General features: G+C 39.0%; 1 protein-coding gene across 11 annotated transcripts in view; it reads right to left on the bottom strand.

Moving 5' to 3' along the window:
- GRIA3 (glutamate ionotropic receptor AMPA type subunit 3) overlaps positions 1–22,557 on the bottom strand; it is a 568,173-nt gene that overhangs the window by 171,153 nt on the left and 374,463 nt on the right. For 10 of the 11 annotated variants that reach the window (XR_012493554.2, XM_088795040.1, XM_088795041.1 and 7 more), the window contains one exon: positions 3,854–4,021. The exons of the other annotated variant lie outside the window; for it this stretch is intronic. Coding sequence is in view for 9 of the 10 variants with exons in the window: in XM_088795040.1 (XP_088651166.1) it covers positions 3,854–4,021 (168 nt within the window). In the remaining variant the exon portion in view is untranslated. The remainder of the gene's footprint in view (positions 1–3,853; positions 4,022–22,557) is intronic. 11 annotated transcript variants of the gene reach the window in all.

Below are 22,557 nucleotides of genomic sequence, written 5' to 3'. Positions count from 1 at the left end.
AATAGACATATGAAAAAATGTTCAACATCACTAAACATCAGAGAAATGCAAATCAAAACCACAATGAGATTTCACCTCACCCCAGGCAGAATAGCTATCATCAACAAGACAAATAATAACAAGTGTTGGAGATGCTGAGGAGAGAAAGGAATCCTCATACACTGTTGGTGGGAATGCAGACTGGTGCAGCTGTTATGGAAGGCAGTGTGGAGGTTCCTCAAAAAATTACGAATAGATTTGCCATATGACCCAGCAATCCCTCTCCTGGGTATCTATCCAAAAAATCTGAAAACATTTAGAGATAAAGACACGTGTGCTCCAGTGTGCATTTCAGCTTTGTTTACAGTGGCCAAGACATGGAAACAACCAAAATGTCCTTAGGTAGATGAATGGATGAAGAAGTTGTGGTATATATACACAATGGAATACTATTCGGTGGTAAGAAAAGATGATATAGGAACATTTGTGACAACATGGATGGATCTTGAGAGTGTAATGCTGAGCGAAATAAGTCAGACAGAAAAAGCAGAGAACCATGTGAGATTTCACTGATATGTGGTATATAAACCAAAAACAACAAAAGCACAAGACAAACAAATGAGAAACAGAAACTCATAGACACAGACAATAGTTTAGTGGTTACCAGAGGGTAAGGGGTTGAGGGGTGGGGGGTGGGAGATGAAGGTAAGGGGGATCAAATATATGGTGATGGAAGGAGAACTGACTCTGGGTGATGAACACACAATGGGATTTATAGATGATGTAATACAGAATTGTACACCTGAAATCTATGTAATTTTACTAACAATTGTCACCCCAATAAATTTAATAAACAAACAAACAAACAAACAAACAAATAAACAAAAAACCCTAAAAGAACAAGACAAACAAATGGAGAAATAATAACTCATAGACACAGAAAATAGTTTAGTGGTTACCTAAGGGTAAGGAGGGAGGGGTGTGGTAGATGAGGATGAAGGGGATCAAATATATGGTGATAGAAAGAGAACTGACTCTGGTTGGTGTGAACACACAATGTGATATATAGATGATGTATTACAGAATTTTACACCTGAAATCTATGTCAGTTTGCTAACAATTGTCACCCCAATAAACTTGAATTAAAAAAAAACGAGTATTTAATAACCACCCCAAAATTGTATATTTGTAAATATCCAGCCTATTTAGACATAATTTACAAACTGGACAACAGTCTATACCTTGGTATTTTGAAGAGATTCCTGACCCCATGAATAGAACTTTTGGGGAACAGAACTAGAATTGTACAACCACTCAGAGAGAATTCTATTTTTAAGGATGTGAATGTCAGTGACAGTTTCCTACTATCCATCTAGGATCCTTTATTAATCCTTCCTGACCCCACCCCAATCTATATTAGGTGCTTCTCCTCTGGGTTACCATCACTCCCTCTGTAGAACTGAACCATAGCATTTTAATCATCTATGTATTTCTATCTCCCTTACTTGATTGGGAGAATCTCAAGATGACAGACATTCTTTTTCTGTGTTCTCAGCAACTAATACAGAGCCTGGAATTGAGCACATGCTGAATAAAATGTTTCCTGAACAAGTGGACATATCTCCTGAGTTAAAATTGTGATGTATTTCAGTAGACTGGGCTGAGGCCGATCTTTGCACTATCTATAGATTGTGAGGAAAATGATTACCCAATTTGCAAGTGGCTTTAAGCTCTTTCAGAACATCTCTTTATATATTAACAATTTAAATGTGAGCTCCCCTCATCTTACTTCATGTTTGCATACTAACTTGGAGCCTGATACATAGTTGATGGTACTCAATAAATATTTACTGAATGAATGATATTCTTATTTATTCATTAAAACAGGCCCCTTAGGAGCCTCTATCAGGCAATTATTTTGTATTGTAGACTGCTTTGAAGGATGAGAATGATGTATTGAGCAACAGCTATGTGTTAGTCACAATGAGGGATGCTTTTAACATCATCCATTCTCACTTTTAATTAACTCAAATAAAATAGGATTTCTTTTAATATAGTAAAACCTTAGGTGCTTCAAACCATCCTCCCTTGCAGTCCCTCTGAATAGTGGACTTTTACTGAGCATTTATTACAGGGGAACATCTGCTGTTGGAGTAGTGTTGATACTTTCTGGAGCAATAGGAAGAGATGGGCCTGTAGAAAGAGATCATTAAAGAGAGTCAACTACACAAATTCATTTGGTTGCTAGTTTGATATTTAGGACTCAGGGAAAATTACTTATTTGGCTTATAGCTTGAATTTTATTAGTGACTTAGACATACAAAAACTATTTGTGCAATAATATGATCAATATAATTTTTTTCTATTCAAATTTATTTCTTGTCCTTCACTTTGGTAGCCAGTTCTCTATTTGGGGAAGATAGTTGTTTGTCTCATGAATGGGGAGTCGATTGGAGATGCTAGAACTTGCCCCTTGAGGTTTTGTTGATAAAAACTCCTTTTGAGTCACTGCAGGGGACTTTTATATTTCACACATCACTATGTTTCACCTGACAATGCAAACCTTATAACTGCTGTGAAGGTTGAATTTAATTAACTGCTCTTTAAAATTGTACAGTGTTACCTCCGTAAACCACACTTAGGGCATTCACTAGGGAACTGACATATGACAGAAAAATCTACATGATGGAAGAATGAGTCATATCTCTTTCTTGGAAAGACACTGGGGCTACTAACCCCTTTTGATTGAATGCTTCCAACTTGGCAAATTTAAGGCAGCTGAAAGATAGTAAATTACACAAAATGATGTATGTTATGAGGCCATTACAAATTCTTTGTTGCTGGGTTGAGCACAGAATTATCTTATCATTGCCTATCTCTTTGTTAATTTGGATGTCCCAAACATCAGGATAATTAAATAAGTAGAAATAAGAGAGTCTTGTACTCTTGAAGTCTCATTTTAATGCATACAGGCACATATAGCATAAAGCAAAATATTCAGGAAAGAGCTCTTGCTTGCAAAGCGGCAATGAATGGGTGATCCTGCTCCTAGTGTAAATAATGGAACCTGTTCAAAGGACACTGCAAGAAGCCTTAAGTAATCTCCTACCCTGTAAATACTAAAAACAAGTGACCTATTTGACTGTCTATCCATTGAGTCCTTGTACTTTAAGCTTTTTCTTTGGGGCATTAGCGATAGCCTTTTATGTAGGCCTAGAAATGGATCATGTTTCTGAATTTAACCATGTAGAATAGTATAAAGGTTCTTTTTGATAATAGAAATACTATCACACTGACTTAGTTCCAAAGTCCATCCAGGCTAATCATTTGTGTGATGAGCCAGAGGATTTTGATGTCCTTTGTAATGTCCACCTTGAAGTTAGGAGCTTCCTATAAAATATCCCAGTCCCCCTAGTAACATATTTCTGGAAAGTTTGAATTTTTTGAAGCCATTTACAATGTCAATCCACAACTTTTGAGTTTAATTTACTACCTACACTGTAGCACAGAACTAAATATTCACTTGCCCTAAATCTGCCATTTTTAAAGTTTCAAGGAAGAACCTTCTAGTTTTAGATTTCTAGATTTTGGTAAATAAGTATCTTTGGTCATATTTCTGCATACTCTGACCTTCTATTGAGTGTGATCCTATTCCTTTTTTGTTGTTGCTAGAACCATAGGTCTTTTTTGTATTAGTTTCAGGTGTACAGAACAATATAATAGTTAGACATTTACACCCCTCACAATGTGATACCTCCCACTCCCTTATGATCCCATTCCTTTTACTATGTCTTTTCTCAAGATTGAGGTCTCTTTTTTTGTGTGTCTTTATAAGCTGCTCCACCCCCACCCAATAATCCATTGTGGTTGTTACCATTTTCAGAGCTCTCTCAATGTCAATTCCTTGACTCCAGGGCACAGCAGGATTTGCTAAGCAGTCTCCAGCACTGCCTCTGCGGGACACATCCACTCGCTGTCTCCTCAGGTAGCGGAAAGCTTCTGCTATGACCAGTATTGCATCGTGCGTCAGTGCAGATGTATACTGCAATGGGTGTATAGAAAACAAGATATCATGACAAATGATGCCCTCAAAACGTGCCTTGTTCCTTATCGTTTTCATTTATCTCCACCTCTTCCTCGAAGAAGTCATCCTCTTAATTATTTGAATGAAGAGGTCTCTCTGGGAAAGCCTGACTTTGATTCATTCTAGAATAATGCTTCTCCCCTTATGTGTCCACATGTTAAGATTATTAAGATCATGTGGCTCAAGGGAATCTCTCTCTCTTACTCTCAGTACTGTCTTTCGTATTGAATGAGTGACTACTAAAAGGCCAGGTCCTTTATAGAGAAAGAAATGCATATGAAGTTAAAAGATGGCATATGTAGATTGGAGAGGAAACAGGATATCCTAAAGCAAGACTCGGTTATTGCTGTTTGTAATAGAAAATTCAGATTTGGTATTTACTTAGGGGAAAATGGAAATAGCTAAGTTAGACAGTTTGAAATTAATTTGGAGGGAAACGTTAATCGTTTCTGTCTGGACCACGTTTCTGGTGAACTAGGAACCCTGGCCAGCAATAAATCAGTTTTTGTTTCCTGGAGGAAGCAAAAACCAAACCCGGATTTCAATTTTAGAAAATTACAATTGTTATGGAGTTTTAAAACTGATACCATTGAAAATTTACAGGCAGTACTTTATGATGCTAGCTCTTTCAGGCAAGAACACTTACTTTCTATTCCTTGGATATACAGGTATGCTCTATTAGGGATGAGGACAGTCACTTAATACAACGGATTGGATTATCTGCAATTTGACATGGTGGATGCCTTTTCATTAAATGAGTGAATATTTGATTAAAATAAGCTGTCTCCCACTTTACAGGGGTTATAAATACCGGTAGAATATAGAATTCTGTTATTTTTTAAAAATGAAGCAAATGTTATAGGGAGAGTTTTCTCTATATACAGTATGTCCAAACACAATTGGGAGTGAATACATTGTCATCTTTACCACTACTAACTTATCAGTACAATGACTTTTATTCATGTTACAGTTCTTTTTTTAATTTTTAATATTTTTAAATTGGGGAATGTTGGGGAACAGTGTGTTTTTCCAGAGCCCATCAGCTCCAAGTCGTCATTCTCCTTCAATATTGTGGAGGGCGCAGCTCAGCTCCAAGTCCAGTCACCGTTTTCAATCCTTAGTTGCAAGGGGCGCAGCCCATCATCCCATGCAGGAATTGACCACACAACATTGATGTTGAGAGCTCCCGCTCTAACCAACTAAGCCATCAGGCCGCACCTCATCCCCGCCCCACCCCTGCAGCTCAGCTGCATCTAATTGTCTTGAATCTAGTTCTGTAGGGAGCAGCTCACTGGCCCATGTGGAAATTGAACCAGCAACCTTGTTGTTAAGAGCTAGCGCTCTAACCAACTAAACCATCCAGCCACCGGGATATTTTTTCTTTAATTAAAGTTTATTGGGGTGACAATTGTTAGTAAAATTACATAGATTACAGGTGTACAATTCTGTAATACATCATCTATATATCACATTGTGTGTTCACCACCCAGTCAGTTCTCCTTCCATCACCATATGTTTGATTCCCTTTACCCTCATTTAACATCCCCCTGCCCCTTACCCTCTGGTAACTATTGTCTCTATGAGTTTTTGTTTCTTCATTTGTTTGTCTTGTTCTTTTGTTATTTTCAGTTTTAAATACCACATATCAGTGAAATCATATGGTTCTCAACTCTGTCTGTCAGATTTATTTCACTTAGCATTATAATCTCAAGATCCATCCATGATGTCGCAAATGGTACTATTTCATCTTTTCTTATGGCAGAATAGTTTCCCATTGTGTATATATACCATACTTCTTCAAACATTCATCTATTGAAGGACACTTTTGTTGTTTCCATGTCTTGGCCACTGTAAATAAAGCTGCAATGAACACTGAAGCACATAACTTTATGGATAAATGTTTTCAGATTTTTGGGGTAGATACCCAGGAGAGGGATTGCTGGATTATATGGCAATTCTATTCTTAAATTTTGAGGAACCTCCACACTGCCTTCCATAGTGGCTGCACCAATCTGCATTCCCACCAACAGTGTATGAGGGTTCCTTTTTCTCCACAGCCTCTCCAACACTTGTTACAATTTGTCTTGATGATAGCCCTTCTAACTGGTGTGAGGTGAAATCTCATTATGGTTTTTATCTGCATTTCTCTGATGATTAGTGATGTTGAGCATTTTTTTCATTTCCCTTGGCCATTTGTATGTCCTCTTTTCAGAAATGTCTATTCAGATCCTTTGCCTATTTTTTAATTGGATTCTTTTTTTGTTGTTGTTGTTGAGTTGTATGAGTTCCTTATATATTTTGGGTATCAGCCCCTTATAAAAGGCATTGTTTGCAAAACTCTTCTCCCATTTGGTTGGTTGCCTCTTTATTTTGTGGATGGTTTCTTTTGCTGTGCAGAAGCTTTATAGTTTGATATAGTCCCATTCATTTATTTTAGCTTTTACTTCCCTTGCATTTGGAGTCAAATTCATAAAATCCACTTGAACCCAAGATCCATAAGTTTAGTACCCATATTTTCTTCTATGCAGTTTATTGTATCAGGACTTATGTTTAGGTCTCTTATCCATTTTGAACTAATGTTGGTACATGGTGACAGAGAGCAGTGTAATTGCATTCTTTTGCACGTTGCTTTCCAATTCTCCCAGCACCATTTATTGAAGAGGCTGTCTTTTCTCCATTGTATGTTTTTAGCTTCTTTGTCAAAAATTATCTGTCCATATTTATGTGGTTTTATTTCTGGGTTCTCAATTCTATTCCATTGGTCTGTGTGTCTGTTTTTCCTGTCAATATCATACTGTTTTGATGATTGTTGCCAACTAGTACAAGCTGAAGTCAGGGAGTGTGATACCTCCAGGATTGTTCTTTTTTCTTAGGATTGGTTTGACTATTCAGGGTCTTTTGTTGCTCCATACAAATCTGATGGTGCTTCAAACTATCCTCCCTTGCAGTCCCTCTGAATAGTGGACTTCACTGAACATTTATTACAGTGTTTGTTCAATTTCTTTGAAAAATGTCATTTGGATTTTGATGGGGATTGCATTATACCTGTAAATTGCTTTGGGTAATATGTCCATTTATTTATTTATTTATTTATTTATTTATTTATTTATTTTTATTAAATTTATTGGGGTGACAACTGTTAATAAAATTACATAGATTTCAGGTGTACAGTTCTGTATTATATCATCTATATATCCCATTGTGTGTTCATTACCCAGAATCAGTTCTCCTTCCATCACCATATATTTGATCCCCCTTACCTTCATCTCCCACCCTCCACCCCCCACCCCCCTTACCCTCTGGCAACCACTAAACTATTGTCTGTGTCTATGAGTTTCTGTTTCTCATTTGTTTGTCTTGTTCTTCTGTTGTTTTTGGTTTATATACCACATATCAATGAAATCGCATGGTTCTCTGCTTTTTCTGTCTGACTTATTTCGCTCAGCATTACACTCTCAAGATCCATCCATGTTGTCACAAATGTGCCTATATCATCTTTTCTTACAGCCGAATAGTATTCCATTGTGTATATATACCACAACTTCTTTATGTCCATTTTAAATATGTTGATTCTTCCAATCCATTAACACGGAATGTCTTTCCATTTCTTGTGTCTACTTCAATTTCTTTTAAAAATGTCTTATAGTTCTTAGTAATACGTCTTTCACAACCTTGGTTAAGTTTATTCCTAGGTATTTTATTCTTTTGTTGCGATTGCATAAGGAATTGTGTTTTTTTAATTTTTTTCTCTGAGATTTTATTGTTAGTATATAGGAATGCAATGGACTTTTGTATATTGATGTTGTAGCCGGCAACTTTACTGTATTTGTTTATTGTTTCTAATAGCTTTTTGGTGAAATCTTTAGGGTTATCTATATATAGCACCATGTCATTTGCAAAAAGTTACTTTCAATTCTTCATTCCAAATTTGGATGCCCATTATTTCTTTCTTTTCCCTGATTGCTCTGGCATGGACTTCCAATACTATGTTGAAAAGCAGAGGTGATAGGGGAGAGCCCTGCCATGTTTCTGAACGTAGGGCAAAGGGCTTCAGGTCTTAACTATTAATTATGATAGTTGCTGAGGATTTGTCGTATATGGCCTTTACTATGTTAAGGTATTTTCCTTCTGTACCCATTTTATTAAGTATCTTAATCATAAATGGATGTTGTATCTTGTCAAACACTTTCTCTGCATCAATTGATATAATCATAAGATTTTTGTCCTTTACTTAGTATATGTGGTGTATCACATTGATCGATTTGCATATGTTGAAGCATCCTTGTGCCACTGGGGTGAACCCCACTTGGTCGTAATATATCATGTTTTTAATGCATTGTTGCATTTGATTTGCTAGAATTTTTAAAGGATTTTTGCATCTGTATTCTTCAGAGATATTGGTCTCTAGTTTCCTTTATTTCTGTTATCCTTATTAACTTTTTGTATCAGAGTAATGTTGGCTCATAAAATGAGTTATAGTGTATTGTCTCTTCCTCAATTTTTTGGAAGAGTTTGAGTAGGACAGGTGTTAGATCCTCTTTGAATGCTTGGTGGAATTTACTAGAGAGGCCATCTGCTCCCAGACTTTTGCTTTTGGGAAGGTTTCAGATGATTGATTCAATTTCCTTACTGGTGATAGGTCTATTTATATTTTCCAATTCTTCGTGATTCAGCCTAGGAAGGGTATATGTTTCTGAGAACTCGTCCATTTCTTCTAGGTTATTGAATTTGGTGGCATATAGTCCTTCATAGTATTCTTGGATGATCCTTTGTATTTCTGTGGCATCTATGGTAACTTCCCCTCTTTCATTTCTGATTTTGTTTATTTGTGTCTTACTTTTTTTATGTTAGTGAGTGTAGACAAGGGTTTGTCAATTTTATTAAGCTTTTCAAAGAACCAGCTCTTTGTCGCATTATTTTTTTCGATTGTCATTTTGTTCTCTAATTCTGATTTTTATTATTTCCTTCCTTCTGCTGACTTTGGGTTTCACTTGTTCTTCTTTTTCTAGTTCTTTAAGGTGTAACGTGAGGTTATTTATCTGGGATTTTTCTTGTTTCTTGTGATAGGCCTTTAGTGATATAAATTTTCCTCTTCTTACTGCTTTTGCTGCATCCCAATAATTTTGATAGGATGTATTTTCATTGTCATTTATTTCTATGTAACTTTTGATCTCTCCTTTTATTTCTTCTTTGACCTGGTCGTTCTTTAAAAGTATGTTGTTAATCTCCACATATTTGTGGCTTTTCCTGCTTTCTTTTTGCAGTTGATATCCAATTTCAAAGCCTTGTGATCCAAGACTATGCGTGGTATGATTTCAATATTGTTAAATTTGCAGAGGGTAGTTTTATATCCCAATATATGGTCTATCTTTGAGAATGTTCCATGTACACTAGAAAAAAATATATAGTCTGATGTTCTAGGATGAAGTGCTCTATAAATGTCAATTAAATCCATTATATCTAATGTGTCATTTAGGGCTGATATTTCCTCATTTATTTTCTGTTTGGATGCTCTATCTATAGCTGTCAATGATGTATTTAGGTCTGCTACTATAATTGTGTTTTAGTCAATTTCTCCCTTTAGTTCTGTTAGTAGTTGCTTGATATATTTTGGTGCTCCCTGATTGGGGGCATATATATTGATGATTCTTATGTCTTCTTGTTTTATAGTCCCCTTTATCATGATGAAATATCCAAATTTGTCCCTTGTTACTTTTTTTATCCTGAAGTCTGTTGCATCTGATATCAGTAGGGATACAGCTGCTTTTCTCTGAATGCCATTTGCTTGGAGTCTCAATTTCCATCCTTTCACTTTGAGTCTATGTTTGTACTTGTAGCTAAGATGTGTCTCTTGGAGGCAGCATATGGTTGGGTTTAGTGTTTTGATCCAATCTGCTACTCTGTGTCTTTTTATTGGTGAATTCAGTCCATTTACATTTAGGGTGATTATTGATATGTGAGGATTTCCTATCATCTATCTCTGGTTTTCTGGTAGGACGGTGCCTCCATTGTTCCTTTGCCTTTTTGTTGCTGTCTATTATTTCAATGTGGTGGTATTCTATGATTTTTCCTACAGTTTCTTCTTTTATTATGTTATATCTTTCATTTCTGGATTTTTTTTGAGTGGTTACCATTAAGTTTATGTAAAAGAATGTTTGATATTTAGAGTATTCCATTTTCTTCAGCATGCTTACTTTCTCCATTTCCTTATGACAGTTCAGACCTTTACTCTCACCCCTCTTAATTTTTTTAGTCACAAAGTATCTCAATTTATGATCGTAAAATAGCCTCGTTCAGTATTTCTTGTAGTGCAGGTCATTTGTTGGAGAATTCCCTCAGGTTCTGTATATCTGGAAAGGTCTTTTTTACTCCTTCATATCTGAAGGATATCTTTCCCGGATATATTATTTTTGGCTCAAATTTATCTCTTTCAATAGTTTGAATATTTGAGTCCACTCCCTCCTGGCTTGTAGAATTTCCACTCCTTCCTGGCTTATAGGGCTTTCCTTTATAGGTTATCATCTTCTTTTCCCTGGCTGCCTTGAGGATTCTTTCTTTGTGATTGATTTTTTTAAAATTTTATTTTATTAAATTTATTGGGGTGACAATTGTTAGTAAAATTACATAGATTTCAGGTGTGCAATTCTGTATTACATCATCTATAAATCCCATTGTGTGTCATTGATTTTTGACAGCTTCAAAACGATGTTCCTTGGAGAAGGCTTGTTGGGATTGAGGTAATTAGGTGTTTAATTTGCTTCTTGGATTCGAGGATCCAGTTCTTTCCACAAGTTTGTGAAGTTCTGTTGATTGAATATACACTCTGTTCCCTTCTCCATTTCTTTTCCTTCTGGTGTGCCCATTATTTTTTTATTGTTCTTTCTGATGGAGTAAGAAAGTTCCTGTTGAGTTATTTCATTTCTTTTAACTGTCAAGTCTCTCTCTTCTTCTGTCTGTGTCATTTCCAGATTTCTATCTTCGATGTCACTGATTCTTTCATCCATCTGGTCAGCTCTATTACCTGAGCTGGCTATTTCATTCTTCATTCCTTTATTGAGTTCTTAGTCTCCAGAAATTCTATTTGGTGCTTTTTAAAAAAATTTTTTTTTCTATGTTTTTGGTAAAGTGTTCATTTTGTTCTTTGTGTTTCTGAGTTCATTAAACTGCTTGTCTATGGTTTCTTGCATCTCGTTGAGTTTTTTCTGAACCAGTCTTGAATTCTGTTCTTTAAATTACATATTTCCATTTCTTTAAGTTCATTTTCTGGAGACTTTATTTTCTTTCTAAGCTGCCTTTTTACCTTAGTTATTTATGGCAATTAGTGAATTATTATTTCTCTTCTGAGACATCTACAGGAGTGGGTTCTGCAACACGTTGGTAAGAAGAGGTCTTTCCTTTGCTTTCCAGTAGGTATTGGTAGAATGCTTTATTTTCTTTCCAACTGCAGCCTTTAATTCTCTCTCACGCTGTAGTTTTATATTTTCTCTGCATTGCTTCAGCTTCTCACACAATGGGGTAATTCCCTGGAAGGCAGTCTTCTCCTCTGTGAGCAGATTGCCTGGTTCTCAGGGCACCGCCTTCGTTGGTGGGTGTGGAAATCGTCTGAAGTTCCAAAGCTCTTTCTGCACCAGATTCAGGCACAGTGTGTTTCAGTGGCTCTTTTTACCTCTGTAGGGATCCGCCTAGATAGGCAGGGCTGGGGGGCAGGTGGGTTGTGTGTGTTGGTCCATAGCAATGGTGGCAACCACCAGCACAGTCCTTCCTGCACCCAAGGATTCCTCCCCTTTTCTGAAACTATTTGGGCTGAGAGTCTGTGTCTGCTGGCCACAGTTCTCAGAACTGGAAATATTCTGTTCTTTGGATCTGACACTGCTATTGTTCTGCTTCTAGCACTCAGCAGGTGGGGGTGGGGTGAGCCCTGGGAGGGTGGGGAGAGGGTGGCTAGGCTCCACTCCTATGCCTTCTGTCCTCTGCTCAGCAGTGATGGCTTAAACCGCTGTTTTCACCCATCTTCGCTCAGTCTTTGCTTTGAGGTCTCTGCAGTGAGCATTGGGTTCAGCTGTATTACCTGCTGATCTCTCAGGTGTGAATGTGGGCCATAAGAGGAGCACTAGCATTCCGAATTCTTCCCTCTCCCATGACTGCAGTAGCTCTGGAATGCAGGGAGCTCTGAGCTCTGAGCTTGGTCTGTGTCCTGCGCCCAGGCGGCCTGTGTCTCCACACTTCCCACTTCCCTCCTCCCCTGCTAGCCCAATTTTCCCACCTTTAGATTCTTTGAGTTGCACAACTCTTAGTTTTACCTGTCTGCTGTGCTGGGAGTCTTTTGTGAAATCATAGTTATTCAATTTTTTTGTAAATTCCAGGGGAGATTTCAAGAGGCTCACCTCATGCTGCCATTTCTATAATTTCATCTCAAGAAGATGATTAAGCATTTTTATAATCAGTGTTTTAAACTCTGTCTCTCATAGGTTGGTTGCCTTCATGTCATTTAGTGCTATTTCTGAAGGTTTCTCTTGTTCTTTTATTTGGGACATTTTTTTTGTTTCCTCATTCTGGCTCCTGCTCTGTTTGCTTCTATGTATTAGGTAGATGTCTCCTATGTCTCTCAGTCTTTTCTGAGTAGCCTTATGTAGTATTGTTCTGTGTAGTCAAATTGTGCAGTTTCCCTAATGTCCTGTGCGTGTGTTCCAGAGGTGTCCCTTGTATTGTGTGTGTTCTCCTTTTGTAGTTTAGCCTTGATTGCTCTTGGTGAGTCAGTGAGTGGGATTGACCTCCAGGCTTACTGACTGCGAGGATTGCCGATAACCTCAGTGTATGAGCTGCTGTGTGGGGACTGACCCTTCAGAGGAGGATTCACTCCCACAGGCTCTGGTGTCTGTTGAGACGCCACTTGTGGGGCTAACCAGGTAGTGCTCTGGTGTGGTCTGAAGTTGGCCACTTGGTGTGTTTATTCTCATGACTCTTGAGAGGGTTTCCCATGCAGGCCAATTTCAGCCTTGCCTGTTACCAGCTTGTGGCTACCTGGTAGGAGCCACAAAGCTACATGTGGTTGGCTGCTGCCTGTAGTGGACCTGGAGGCATGATGGGGTGGCCTCGCTGTGAACCGAGTGTGGCTGCCACCAAATGTGGGCCTGAGACAGCTTAGAGAAAGGTCCAGGGCCCCCTAGGCCTATTGCTACCCTCCAGCTGCCTGTAAGGCCCAGGCATAGAAAGAGTCCCCTTAAGTGCGCGATCTGGATCAGAGTGCCCTCAACGATACAGCAGTTGCTGGGCAGGATGGATTCGTAGGATGTTACGAGATGTGGCCTGTGGTTTTTACAAAGTTAATGTAGATTCAGTTCTTATGCCAGTGCCCAGCCTGTGACCCCTTTGCACAGTGCCTGAAGATCACTGCAGGCAGTCACTGCTCACCTTAGGGCAACACCTGGCCTGTAACCACTTTGCACAATGACCTTAGAACACCACAGATAGCCACCGTTTGTCTCAGGCTTGCAAGTTACCAAGAGCTGCCCAAGAGTGGCTGCGGTGCAGGTTTTGGGTCACTGTCAACCACCAAAATCTCTCTGGGCCTTCGCAGACCATCTGCTTCTGTAAAAGGTTTTTGCAGATTGTGGGGTGGGGCTGGTCACCCAGGTGCCCAGAGAGCCCCTGGTAATGCAGCTCTAGGTATGTGGGGTGGTGTTCCAGGGAGCTCAGGATTTTGGTTAATGATTTCTACAAAGTCAATGCAGTCCTGGCTCCCACACTGGTGCTAGGCCCATGACCACCCCTCAAAAGTACCCTGAGAACACAACAGCCAATCCCTGCTTGCTTCAGGCCCGTAGGTTCCCAAGGGCTGCCCTAGAGATGCTGCAGCACAGGTCTTGAGTTACTGCCCACAAGCAAATGTTTCCCGGGCTAATGCAGGCTGTCCACCCATTGCTAAGAGACTTCTGCAGCCTGTAGGGTGGGGCCAGGAATCCAACAAGAGTTTTCTGGGTGATGTAGCACCAGCTGTGTGGGGGGCAGGGACCTAGGGCATCACCAAGTTGGTGCGCACACACAGTTTCCACTGACCAATGTGATAGCACCTTCTTTTTTTTTTTTTTTTTTCTTTAATTAAATTTATTGGGGTGACAATTGTTAGTAAAATTACATAGATTTCAGGTGTACAATTCTGTATTACATCATCTATAAATCCCATTGTGTGTTCATCACCCAGAGTCAGTTCTCCTTCCATCACCATATATTCGATCCCCCTTACCCTCATCTCCCACCCCCCACCCCCCGCCCCCGTTACCCTCTGGCAACCACTAAACTATTGTCTGTGTCTATGAGTTTCTGTTTCTCATTTGTTTGTCTTGTTCTTTTGTTGTTTTTGGTTTATATACCACATATCAGTGAAATCACATGGTTCTCTGCTTTTTCTGTCTGACTTGTTTCGCTCAGAATTACTCTCTCAAGATCCATCCATGTTGTCACAAATGTTCCTATATCATCTTTTCTTACCGCCGAATAGTATTCCATTGTGTATATATACCGCAACTTCTTTATCCATTCATCTATCGAAGGACATTTTGGTTGTTTCCATGTCTTGGCCACCGTAAACAAAGCTGCAATGAACATTGGAGCACACGTGTCTTTATCTCTAAATGTTTTCAGATTTTTTGGGTAGATACCCAGAAGAGGGATTGCTGGGTCATATGGCAATTCTATTCGTAATTCTTTGAGGAACCTCCACACTGACTTCCATAACGGCTGCACCAGTCTGCATTCCCACCAACAGTGTATGAGGGTTCCTTTTTCTCCACAGCCTCTCCAACATTTGTTATTATTTGTCTTGTTGATGATAGCCATTCTGACTGGGGTGAGGTGATATCTCATTGTGGTTTTGATTTGCATTTCTCTGATGATTAGTGATGTTGAGCATTTTTTCATATGTCTATTTGCCATTTGTATGTCCTCTTTGGAGAAATGTCTCTTCAAGTCCTCTGCCCATTTTTCAATTGGGTTGTTAGTTTTTTTGTTGTTGAGTTGCATGAGTTCCTTGTATATTCTGGATACTAGCCCCTTATCGGAGGCACTGTTTGCAAAAATCTTCTCCCATTCAGTTGGTGGCCTCTTTATTTTGTCAATGGTTTCTTTTGCTGTGCAGAAGCCTTTAAGTTTCATATAGTCCCATTTGTTTATTTTAGCTTTTACTTCCATTGCCTTTGGAGTCAAGTTCATAAAATGCTCTTTGAACCCAAGGTCCATAAGTTTAGTACCTATGTTTTCTTCTACGCAGTTTATTGTGTCAGGTCTTATGCTTAAGTCTTTGATCCATTTTGAATTAACTTTGGTACATGGTGACAAATAGCAGTCCAGTTTCATTCTTTTGCACGTGGCTATCCAATTCTCCCAGCTCCATTTATTGAAGAGGCTGTCTTTGCTCCATTGTATGTTTTTAGCTTCTTTGTCAAAAATTATCTGTCCATATTTATGTGGTTTTATTTCTGGGTTCTCAATTCTATTCCATTGGTCTATGTGTCTGTTTTTCTGCCAATACCATGCTGTTTTGATTATTGTAGCCCTGTAGTACAAGCCAAAGTCAGGAAGTGTGATACCTCCATTATTGTTCTTTTTCCTTAAGATTGCTTTGGCTATTCGGGGTCTTTTGTGGTTCCAAACAAATCTGATGATTTTTTGTTCTATTTCTTTAAAATATGCCATTGGGATTTTGATGGAGATTGCATTGAATCTGTATATTGCTTTGGGTAATATGGCCATTTTAACTATGTTGATTCTTCCAATCCATGAGCACGGAATGTCTTTCCATTTCTTTGTGTCTTCTTCAATTTCTTTCAAAAATGTCTTATAGTTTTCAGCATATAGGTCTTTCACATCCTTGGTTAAGTTTATTCCTAGGTATTTTATTCTTTTTGCTGCAATTGCAAAAGGAATTGTTTTTTGTATTTCTTTTTCTGAGATTTCATTGTTAGTATATAGGAAGGCAATGGACTTTTGTGCGTTGATTTTGTAGCCGGCAACTTTATTGTATTCGTTGATTGTTTCTAATAGCTTTTTGGTGGAGTCTTTAGGGTTTTCTATATATAGCATCATGTCATCTGCAAAGAGTGATAATTTAACTTCTTCATTCCCAATTTGGATGCCTTTTATTTCTTTCTCTTGCGTGATTGCTCTGGCAAGGACTTCCAACACTATGTTGAAAAGCAGAGGTGATAGGGGACATCCCTGTCGTGTTCCTGAACGTAGAGCAAAAGGCTTCAGTTTTTCTCCATTAATTATGAGATTAGCAGAGGGTTTGTCATATATGGCCTGTATTATGTTAAGGTATTTTCCTTCTATACCCATTTTATTAAGTGTTTTAATCATAAATGGATGTTGTATCTTGTCAAATGCTTTTTCTGCATCAATTGATATAATCATATGATTTTTGTCCTTTATTTTGTTTATGTGATGTATCACATTGATGGATTTGTGTATGTTGAACCATCCTTGTGCCCCGGGGATGAACCCCACTTGGTCGTGATGAATAATCTTTTTAATGCATTGTTGTATTCGATTTGCTAGAATTTTATTTAGGATTTTTGCATCGGTATTCATTAGAGATATTGGTCTGTAGTTTTCCTTTTTGTGTGATCCTTACCAGGTTTTGGTATCAGGGTAATGTTGGCCTCATAGAATGAGTTAGGGAGTACTGTATCATCTTCAATTTTTTTGAAGAGTTTGTGCAGAATTGGTACTAGATCCTCTTTGAAGGTTTGGTAGAATTCACTAGTGAAGCCATCTGGTCCCGGACTTTTGCTTTTGGGAAGGTTTTGGATGACTGATTCAATTTCGTTACTGGTGATCGGTCTGTTTAGATTTTCCAGTTCTTCATGGTTCAGCCTTGGAAGGCTATATGTTTCTAAGAACTTGTCCATTTCTTCTAGGTTGTTGAATTTGGTGGCATATAGTCCTTCATAGTATTCTTGGATGATCCTTTGTATTTCTGTGGTGTCCGTGATAACTTCCCCTTTTATGTTTCTGATTTTGTTAATCAGTGTCTTCTCTCTTTTTATCTTAGTAAGTCTAGCCAAGGGTTTGTCAATTTTGTTAATCTTTTCAAAGAACCAGCTCTTTGTCATATTAATTTTTTCTATTGTCTTTTTGTTCTCTATTTCATTTAGTTCTGCTCTAATTTTTGTTATTTCCTTTCTTCTGCTGACCTTGGGTTTTACTTGTTCTTCTTTTTCTAGTTCTTTAAGGTGTAACATGAGGTTATTTATTTGGGAGTTTTCTTGTTTCTTGAGATAGGCCTGTAATGAGATAAATTTCCCTCTTAAAACTGCTTTCGCTGCATCCCAAAAATTTTGGTAGGATGTATTTTCATTGTCATTTGTTTCTATGTATCTTTTGATCTCTCCTCTAATTTCTTCTTTGACCCAGTCCTTCTTTAAAAGTATGTTGTTTAGTCTCCACGTATTTGTGTTTTTTCCCGCTTTCTTTTTATAGTTGATATCCAATTTCAAAGCCTTGTGATCACAGAATATGCATGGTATGATTTCAATCTTCTTAAATTTGTTGAGACTGATTTTATGTCCCAATATATGGTCTATCCTTGAGAATGTTCCATGTACACTAGAAAAGAATGTATAGTCTGATGTTTTAGGATGAAGTGCTCTATAAATGTCAATTATGTCCATTTCATCTAATGTGTCATTTAGGGCTACTATTTCGTTATTTATTTTCTGTTTGGATGATCTATCCATAGCTGTCAATGATGTATTTAGGTCCCCTACTATAATTCTGTTTTGGTCAATTTCTCCCTTTAGTTCTGTTAGTAGTTGCTTGGTATATTTCGGTGCTCTCTGATTGGGGCATAAATATTGATGACTGCTATGTCTTCTTGTTGTACAGTCCCCTTCACCATTATGAAATGTCCATCTTTGTCTCTTGTTATCTTTTTCACCTTGAAGTCTGTTTCATCTGATATCATTATGGCTACACCTGATTCTCTCTGGGTACCATTTGCTTGGAGTGTCAATTTCCACCCTTTCACTTTGAGTCTATGCTTGTCCTTGTAGCTGAGATGTGTCTCTTGGAGACAGCATATGGTTGGGTTTAGTTTTTTGATCCAATCTGCTACTCTGTGCCTTTTTATTGGTGAGTTCAGTCCATTTACATTTAGGGTGATTATTGATATGTGAGGATTTCCTGTCATTCTATACTTAGTTTTCTGGTAAGGTTGTGTCTCCATTGTTTCTTTGCCTTTTTGTTGTTGTCTATTATTTCTGTGTGGTGGTATTCTATGATGTTTCCCTCTGTTTCTTTTTTTATTTCAGTATATATTTCAATTCTGGATTTATTTTGAGTGGTTACCCTTAAGTTTATGTAAAAGAAAGTTTGATATTTAGAGTATTCCATTTTCTTCAGCACGCTTACTTTCTCCATTCCCATATTCCGGTTCAGGCCTTTACTCTCCCCCTTTTTGAGTTTTGGTTGCCACAAATTGTCCCTGTTGATGGTGGTCGAATAGCCTCCTTTAGTATTTCTTGTAGTGCAGGTCGTGTATTAGAAAATTCCCTCAGCTTCTGTATGTCTGGAAAGGTCTTTATTCCTCCTTCATATCTAAAGGATATCTTTGCTGGATATATTATTCTTGGCTCATGGTTTCTCTCTTTCAATAGTTTGAATATTTGGTTCCACTCCCTCCTGGCTTGTAGAGTTTCTGCTGAAAAATCTGATGATAATCTAATGGGCTTTCCTTTGTAAGTTACCGTCTTCTTTTCCCTGGCTGCCTTGAGGATTCTTTCTTTGTCGTTGATTTTAGACAGCTTCAATACAATGTGCCTTGGAGAAGGTCTGTTGGGATTGAGGTAACTAGGTGTTTTGTTTGCTTCTTGGATTCGAGGGTCCAGTTCTGTCCACAAATTTGGGAAGTTCTCATCGACAATTTGTTTGAATATATTCTCTGTTCCCTTCTCTCTTTCTTCTCCTTCTGGTATGCCCATTATTCTTATATTGCTCTTTCTGATGGAGTCAGAAAGTTCTTGTAGAGTTCTTTCATTTCTTTTAAGTCTCAAGTCTCTTTCTTCTTCAATTTGTGTCATTTCCAGGTTTCTATCTTCGATGTCACTGATTCTTTCCTCCATCTGGTCAACTCTACTACCTAAGCTGGTTATTTCATTCTTAATTTCTTCTATTGAGTTCTTAATCTCCAGAAATTCTATTTGGTTCATTTTTAAGATTTCAATCTCTTTCGTAAAATGCTCATGCTGTTCTTTGATTGAGTTTCTGAGTTTCTTTAACTGCCTATCTGTGTTTTCTTGTATCTCGTTGAGTTTTTTCAGAACCGCAATCTTGAATTCTCTGTCATTTAAGTCACATATTTCTGTATCTTTAAGTGTCTTCTCTGGAGATTTATCACTTTCTTTCTGAGCTATCTTGTTGCCTTGGTTATTCATGGTGATTACTGGTTTACTATTTCTCTTCCTAGACATCTACAGGAGTGACTTCTGCAACAGGTTGATAGAAAGCGGTCTTTCTTTTGTTTGCCAGTACTTGTTGGTAGAATGTTTTATTATTTCTCCAACTGCAACTTATTTTTCTTCTCCCACACAGTAATGCTATGTTTTCTCTGCACTATTCCAACTTCTCACTCAAAAGGGGGATTCCCTGGGAGACGGGCTTCTCCTCTGTTAATAGTTCGTCTAGGTCACAGGGCGCAGTGTCCCGGTGGGTATGCGGAGAGCTTTTGATGTTCGAAAGCTCTTCCAGCTGCTGATTCAGAGCCTGTATATTTCAGCAGTTCTGTTTATTCCTGCAGGGATCCGCCCAGCTAGGTGGGGTCAGGGGCGGGGTGAGTTGTGAGAGGTGGCCCAGAGCAATGGCGGCGACCACCACCACAACCGGTCCTGCTTCCACTGCTCTCTCCCCTTTGCTGGAACTAGTTGGGCTGTGAATTTGTATTTGCGGTCCACAGATCTCAAAACAGCAAATTTTCTGTTGTTTTGATCTGACACTGCTACTGTTTCGCTTCTAGCACCGGGCAGGTGGGGGCGGGGCGAGCTCTGGGAGGGGAGGGAGGGGGCGGCTAGTCTCAGTGCCTAAGGCTCCGTTCTCTGCTCGGCAGTGGGGGCTTAAACCACCGTTTTCAGCCTTTTTCCCTCAGTCTTTTCTCCGAGGTCTCTGCCGTGAGCGTTGGTTTCAGCCGTGTTATATGCTGTCCCCTCAGCCCTGTGGAGCCCTGGCGGAGCCCTAGCAGTCCGATCTCCCCCAGCTGCGGTAGTTCCGGGAAGCAGCGAGTTCGGTGCACTGAGCTAGGTCTGAGTCCTGCGCCCGCGCGGCTCCGTCTCCGCGCGCTTCTCCCTTTCCTCCTCCTCCCTCCACTCGCGCGAATCTCCCACCTGTAGGTGATTTTAGTGGGTAGTGGGCCTCTTCATGTTGCCTGTCTGCTGTGCAGGGAGTCCTTTGTGGAGTTTTTGTTGTTCGATTCTTTGTAAATTCCAGCGGAGCTTTACATAGGCTCACCTCATGCCGCCATTTTTCCGGAAGACCCGATAGCACCTTCTTGTAGGCCACATATTTGTCAGGCTCCACAAAGGGATAACAATGGCTCACGTTCCTCCAATTCCCTCCCGGAAGCCACACAACTCAGTCCTTCCCTACACGTCCCTGGGCTTCCCAAGCTTGCACCCCTCCACCAGTGACCAGGTGAGTGCACACAGCGATTGAGTCCATGTGCTGACTATACAAGAGGACATCTGGGTTTTCAGCTGCCCTCTACTCCACCAGGAAGGGCAGAGAGAATCGTTGCTGATTTTCACTGCCAGATGCCATGGGACCTCCTCTTCCCAGCAGAGGACCCAAGGGCTGGGGAACCTGGAATGGGACTGGGAGCCTTCCCTCTTCAGGGGAAACCTCTGCCACCGAGGTGTCCTCCCAGTGTTCAACTACTATCTGTGGGTTTGGGGTCAGCTCATTTCATGTTTCAGTCCCTCCTACCAGTCTCAATGTGACCTCTTCTATATATCCTTACTTATAGGGGTTCTGCTCCACTAGTGTTCAGATGATTCTTGAGGTGGATTGTTCTATAATTTATTTGTAATTTTGTTGTGATCCTGGAATGCAGTAGGCATAGCATTTATCTAATCCACCATCTTGGACAAGTTGTCTTTATAATAACTATTGATAGATATGTAGTTATTTGTAGTTTATTATACATATTTTAAATTTATTTTTCTTTTAAAGATTCCTTGTAATTCTGGCTTGGTGATGGTAAAATCCTTTTGCCTTTTATTGTTTGTGAAGGTATTTATCTGTTCTACAATTCTAAATGATAGCTTTGCCATGTAATCTAGGTTGTAAATCCTTGCTTTTCATCACTTTGAATATTTCGTCTTAATCTCTCCTTGCCTGCAATTTTCTGTTGAGAAATCAGCTGACAGTCTTGTGAGAGCTCCCTTATAGGCAACTAACTGCTTTCCTCTTCCTGCTTTTAAGATTCTCTCTTTCTCTAACTTTTGACATTTTAATTTTGATGTATCTTGGTGTGGAACTTTTTGGGTTCATCTTGTTTAAGACTCTCTGTGCCTTCTAGGGTTGTATATCTGTTTCCTGCACAAGGTTAGGGAACTTTTCTGTAATTATGTCTTCAAATAGGTTTTAAATTGTTCTCTCTCTTCTGCTTCTGGTACCCCTATGATGTGAATATTGGTATACTTGATATTGTCTCAGAGGCACCTTAAAATGTTCTTAATTTTTTGCATTCTTTTTTCTTTTGGATTGGATGTTTTCTGCTACTTTATCTTCCAAATCACAAACTCAGTCCTCTGCTTCATCTAATCTACTTTTGATTCCCTCTAATGTATTCTTCATTTCAGTTATTGTATTCTTTATTTCTGACTGGTTCTTTTTCATGTTTTCCATCTTCATTTTTATGTTTTCTATCTCTTTGTTGAAGTTTTCCCTGAGATCATTGAACATCCTTATAACCACTATTTTGAACTCTGCATCTGGTAGATTGCTTGTCTCTATTTTGTTTAATTCTTTTTTTCAAGCTTTGTTCTGTTCTTTTATTTGGGACATGTTTCTTTGTCTTTCCATTTTGGCTGCCTCCCTGTGTTTGTTTCTATGTATTAGGTAAGGCTGCTATGTCCCCAGGTCTTAGTAGAGTGGCCTTATATAGTAGGTATGCTATAGTGTTCAGTGGGGCAATTTCCCTTGTCACCTGATCCAGGTACTCCAGGTGTGTCCATTTTGTGAGTTGTGTATGCCTTCCTGTTGTACTTGAGACTTGGTTGCTGTTTGCACATGAATGGGAGGAATTGATTGTCAGGCTTAATTGTTGTGAAGACTGGCAATTACTGCAGTGGAGGAGTTGTGGTGCATGGGTTGACCCTACAGAGCACAATTCACTTTAGCAGGGCTCCAGTGCCTGCCCAGTGTGCCCTTTGTGAGTGTCATCCCTGCAGGTGGCTGGGTGATTCTGTCTGTTCCAAAGTTGACCACTAGGCATGCCAGCCTTTGGG

The sequence above is a fragment of the Rhinolophus sinicus genome, chromosome 18 (genome assembly GCF_057876585.1).
Source record: "Rhinolophus sinicus isolate RSI-liver-muscle chromosome 18, RSI-T2T, whole genome shotgun sequence".
NCBI lineage: Eukaryota > Metazoa > Chordata > Mammalia > Chiroptera > Rhinolophidae > Rhinolophus > Rhinolophus sinicus.
The sequence above is the reverse complement of the archived record's forward strand: the minus strand, read 5'-3'. Positions and strand labels throughout refer to the sequence as shown.